Consider the following 5,611-nt stretch of genomic DNA (forward strand, 5'->3'; position numbering starts at 1 on the left):
TACACAGGCTAATCGGACGTAATTTTTCCATTCGAGTAGTCCTTGCCACCTTTGGAATGAGACATATATGCGTTCGATTTAAACTCTTATCAAAAACCCCCTCCTCAAAAAACCGATAAACCATGGATACCAAATCCTCCTTGACAATCATCCATGCCTTCTGGAAAAAAAAGCGGTCATCCAATCCGGCCCAGGTGCCTTGTTTGGGTGCATCATAAACAAAGCCGTTCGTACCTCCGCCTCCGTCGTTGGGGCTGTCAACGTTCATTGACCTCCTCCGTAATTACCAATTGGACCTCACTTAAAGCCTCTTCGAAGGTAGACGGATTAGTCAAAGTAAACAAATCCTCAAAATACGATATTGCAGTATTGCAAATATCGTCATCCTTCGTAGACCAAATATTATTCCTATCATACAGACCAATTATACGATTCCGAGCCCGCTGTTGCTTGGTTTGAGCATGGAAATACTTTGTATTTTTATCCCCCACACGAATCCATCTATTCTGAATTTTTTGATACCAATAAATCTCCTCATCTCGATAAGCCTCTCGCAACCGAGAACTTAAGTCAGAAATAACACTCGGAGTGATTACATCATCTGCCTAAGCCACCTCCAACTTCCTTTTAAGATCCTCAATCGTGTCCCTTCCAAAAGGAACCTGCGCTTTACGCCATTGAGAGATAGCACGTCTCCATTGTCCAATCTTATTCACAAAATTAGTGGAATCCTGATCATTTCCGCCACCCCACCCATTTGAGATGGCATCCATCAAACCCGCCTTACCAATCCAACATCGATGAAACATAAAACACCACCGCCCCCACGACCGCTTGGCACCGATACTAACATCAAGAGGCTTATGATCAGAGGCAATCATAGGGAAATATTCAGTAACCGTGTTCGGGAACAAGTCATGCCAGTCATCGGTTCCTAAAGCCCTGTCAAGCCAGAAACGAATTGGTTTCTTATCTCGCCAGCCTCTCCAAGACAAGCAATCACCAAAAAACCACAATCCGAAATCATCACGTTAAAGGACCGAAACGTAGAAACATGTCTAAGTTTACCCCCTCGTTTGTCATGGTTCCCTGTTAATTCATTAAAATCTCCAGCAACCAACCAAGGTGTGGATCTTGAAGAGCTTATCCTCAACAATCGTTCCCAAACACACTCACGATTTTTAGGAACATGATCACCATATAAACAAAGGTTATATGAAACATCCGTCCGTTATGGGTTGCTTCAATATCAATTAATATGTTGGTTGCCAATAAAATTGAAACAGTAAAATCATCTTTATTATAAAATAAAGCCAATCATCCACTATAACCAATAGGTTCCACAGTTTTTAAATTCTTATAACCAAAATGACCCACAAATTGTTCTAAAAAAGAAAAAGATTGTTTTGTTTCCATAAAAAATAAATAATCTGGCCTATGTTTATTGCATAAATTCCTGAGATTCCCAATAGTGATCTTATTTCCGAGATCTTGGCAATTTCTTAATGACAACATTGTAGTAATATGGATGAAAAATAAGACATTATCTATAAAAATAAACCTTTACCATCACTTATTGATTTTATGCTTTTGTCGACTTACCATCTTATTCATTCTCAACCAAAATCACAACTCTAGTACACGTTGACTCCCTTTAAAATCATTTCTAACACCAATAGGTAAAAGCTGGTGAAGACCTCCATTAATGCCTCCAGATTTGTTAGTAAATCTGGACAAAGTACTTCAAATAATTATATCCTATTTCCAAAGGAACCTGCATTTCATTTTTACAACCAATTTTTTCCATCCAATTAAAATCCAAAATTGATTGGCAAGAAAATATTGGCATGAAATTAAACTTCTCCTCTTCTCTTGGTCTAGCGGATCCAATCTTTTCATCTCGCCCCTAAAAATGGTTTTAACTTTTTCCTTAATTATTCTAAGAGTGTATGAGTACAACACTATGATATTTACTGAATTTTTATTGGCTACTCCAATTATTTTGATAAATTGATTAAATAATATTGTACTATGCGGCATACTCCATGCCCATAGTTGAATTAGTACAATATTTAACGTACTAATGTTAAGTTAAAAAAAATTTCATGCATGTAATATATTCCCTGATATATATCTATATATATATATATATATATATATATATCTATTTCATATGCAATATATGTGATGCTGACAGAAAATTCCAGATTCCAGTTTTAATGTTTTTAAATAATATAGTTGTAATTGTTACGTAGCTTCTTTTGGTTTGTTAGTCTCCCATTTGGATTTGATGAATATATTATGGATATATGAAAATTTGAAATTAAACTTTCAATAAAATTTTGCTTAAAGAAATTCGAGACTGGAATTAGGTAAACATTGATAAAATAAAAAAATATAGTAAATAAATGAAAATTATTTAGGTGGAAATTTGTATGGTTGTTACTAGATATAGCAAAACAACATTGTAGTAATATGGATGAAAAATAAGACATTATCTATACAAATAAACCTTTACCATCACTTATTGATTATATGCTTTTGTCGACTTACCAACACTTATTCATTCTCAACCAAAATCACAACTCTAGTACACGTTGTCTCCCTTTAACATCAATTCTAACACCAATAGGTAACAGCTGGTGAAGACCTCCATTAATGCCGCCCTTTTCCTCTATATTACTTTTTACATTTACACCTATATATACACAGACAATCATGTTCCCTTCAACATCTTCAGCTCGTAGCAAAAACCTAAACAGAGTTCACATCAACATATACATATATTTTTCAAACTAGCTAGCTAATAGCATTTTTCGTATATATAAATGACGAAGTCGGTGGCGAATTTGGCTCTAGTAGGGTTCTGCATGCTGCAAGTAATGAGCTTACTTGTGCCGCAAGCCAACGCTAGGGCTTTCCTAGTGTTCGGAGATTCCCTCGTGGACAATGGTAACAATGACTTCCTAGCTACCACTGCTCGTGCCGATAACTACCCTTATGGTATCGATTTCCCAACTCACCGTCCTACCGGCCGTTTCTCCAATGGTCTTAACATTCCAGATCTCATCAGTAAGCTCTCTTTTCTTATTCTCCAAGAACATTAACGCGCTCAACGTTACCAAAAAAACAATATGACTAATAAGTATCTGTTTGTAGGTGAGCATTTGGGTCAAGAGTCTCCAATGCCGTACCTCAGTCCTATGCTGAAGAAGGAAAAACTATTAGTCGGCGCTAACTTCGCCTCCGCCGGTATTGGAATCCTTAACGACACCGGAATCCAGTTTGTAAGTTTCACCGGCATTACTATTATCATCGGTTAAGGGCATTTTTGAGATCTTGATGGTGAGGGATGTTTTGCCAAATCCAATTGCAGCTGAACATAATTAGGATCACGAAGCAGCTTGAATACTTCGAGCAGTACAAGCTCCGAGTGAGTGGGTTGGTTGGAGAAGAAGAGATGAATCGACTCGTGAATGGAGCTCTTGTCTTAATTACACTCGGAGGCAACGATTTCGTCAACAACTACTACTTGGTCCCTTTCTCTGCAAGATCTCGTCAATTCTCTCTTCCTGACTACGTTGTCTTTATCATTTCTGAATACCGCAAAGTCCTACGGGTAAGTTTATGATTACAGCTCAACTGATATTGGCTTAATAACCTACTATACTAATTAAAGAGATTTTTTTTTTTTTAAAGTTGGAAAACAGATAATTTGGTAGAAATTTATTTCAACCTACTCTAGGAAACACTATACAATTCATCTCAAAAAAAAAAAAAGGAAAGAATAGTTTTTTTTAATAAGGAAATACTGTAGTCTTCTTAAATACCGCCTTCAGTAGTTAATAATTTGAATTAATAGCAGCAAATATGTTGAAACTTATTACATTTTGGCAATTTCTTTCGCCTATGTAAAAATTCAAATTGGTTGTAGAAAATGTACGATTTGGGTGCTCGACGTGTCTTGGTGACTGGAACAGGGCCGATGGGTTGCGTCCCGGCCGAGCTGGCTCAACGTAGCCGCAACGGCGAGTGTGCTACAGAACTACAACGAGCCGCCTCACTATTCAACCCACAACTCGTTCAAATGATAACTGACCTCAACAACGAAGTTGGGTCTTCGGCCTTCATTGCCGCTAATACTCAACAAATGCACATGGACTTTATCAGCGACCCACAAGCATACGGTACATGATCTTATCAATTTGTCCCTCTTAATTAATTTTATAGACTTTTCTTTTTCATAAAATAGAAGAAAGTCTTATTTATTGGCAAAATTATTCTAAGACAGGGTTAATATTTGGGCATAAAAAATTAGTCTCAATGTAGCTATATATATACAGTATATCGGCCTTTAGTTTTGAGAAAACCTATACTAAACAAGAACATATATTCAAGTTTTGATAAAAATTTATTGTAAGGATTTCATTTTGACTTTGGTTTCAATTATGTTTTGAATAAAAACAATTTTTTTAAAAATGTTAATTACATTTTTTCTAGCTTTTTTGAACCATTGTTTTTTTTTCGTTTTGGTTCATGAAGTTAAGAAGTAATTATTTTATGTGTGTTTATGCGGCTGTAAAGAAAAAAAGAAGAAAAAAATATGTGGTCGAATCGTAATGTGAATGCAGGTGACAATGTCTTTAATTAGAATGCAAGCTGGGAATCCCAATATTTATTCCTTGTTTGCTTTTGCTCCGAGAATACAGAGAATTGACTTATTTGTTTACGACCAAATTGTGATTGGCAGGTTTCGTCACGTCGAAGGTGGCTTGTTGTGGACAAGGGCCGTACAATGGGATAGGGCTATGCACACCATTATCAAATCTTTGCCCAAACAGAGATCTCTTTGCCTTTTGGGATCCTTTTCACCCATCAGAAAAAGCAAGTAGAATCATTGCTCAACAAATCCTCAATGGCTCTCCAGAATATATGCATCCCATGAATCTTAGCACCGTCCTCACCGTTGATCTCATGACCTGATCTGCTACTTCTGATATATCCCAAATCCACTCTATGCTTTGTTTTGAGTTTACTTTTCTCTTTATGTATTTTTACATTGGTGGTTTTATTAGTTTCCTTGAGTTATGTTATGAGTTTTGTGTTCGTCAATAATTTAATCACCAATTGTGAGCTAAGATGTAATATGCAACAATCTTTAAATGTCCATTTTCGTTTTTTCTGTCTCATATTTTTATTCAAATATGAATTAACTTGTAATATATTATTCATATTGGGAATGTCCTGAAATCACTTGTACATACTCTTGTATAGTCAAGGTTTAAAAGTCGTATAATATTAGATGATTATAATGTTTTGCTAGAAACCTCTTATAATCAATGACTTTAGAAGTTCATTACTAATATTATGCGATCCTACAGGATCACACACCTAAGCAGATTGGATTAATGTTATGTTGGGTTGTTTATTAATATATATATATATATATATGTGATATATATATATATATATATGATATACATACGTGTGCACTTGTGATAAAGTATTAATACAATACATATATGTATATTCGATATACATATAATAATTTTATGTAAATGTGCACATGAAATAAAAGGCAAAAGATGACTTCTCTTATTCTCGAGGGATT

General features: G+C 35.4%; 1 protein-coding gene across 2 annotated transcripts; it reads left to right on the forward strand.

Annotated features, from left to right (window-relative positions):
• The first annotated feature begins 2,561 nt into the window (after positions 1–2,561).
• Positions 2,562–5,189, forward strand: LOC104732471 (GDSL esterase/lipase At5g33370). 2 transcript variants are annotated; one of them, XM_010452021.3, is made up of 5 exons: positions 2,562–3,072; positions 3,160–3,287; positions 3,377–3,619; positions 3,935–4,187; positions 4,751–5,189. In XM_010452021.3, exons 1-5 carry the CDS (start codon positions 2,829–2,831, stop codon positions 4,981–4,983), a joined length of 1,101 nt encoding a protein of 366 aa, XP_010450323.1. In that variant the 5' UTR covers positions 2,562–2,828; the 3' UTR covers positions 4,984–5,189. The 2 variants fall into 2 exon arrangements, with proteins under 2 accessions (XP_010450323.1, XP_010450324.1); XM_010452022.3 differs by having other exon boundaries at positions 4,768–5,189.
• The last annotated feature ends 422 nt before the right edge of the window (positions 5,190–5,611 follow it).

The sequence above is a fragment of the Camelina sativa genome, chromosome 12 (assembly GCF_030686135.1).
Source record: "Camelina sativa cultivar CO46 ecotype springtype chromosome 12, ASM3068613v1".
Classification (NCBI taxonomy): Eukaryota; Viridiplantae; Streptophyta; class Magnoliopsida; order Brassicales; family Brassicaceae; genus Camelina; species Camelina sativa.

Bases quoted from the DNA above. Each gene is read 5' to 3' on its own strand.
- LOC104732471 (XM_010452021.3), top strand. From the start codon at position 2,829: ATGACGAAGTCGGTGGCGAATTTGGCTCTAGTAGGGTTCTGCATGCTG. The intron at 3,073-3,159 runs GTAAGCTCTCTT...ATCTGTTTGTAG, and splicing joins TAACATTCCAGATCTCATCA to GTGAGCATTTGGGTCAAGAG. The intron at 4,188-4,750 runs GTACATGATCTT...TGTGATTGGCAG, and splicing joins CAGCGACCCACAAGCATACG to GTTTCGTCACGTCGAAGGTG.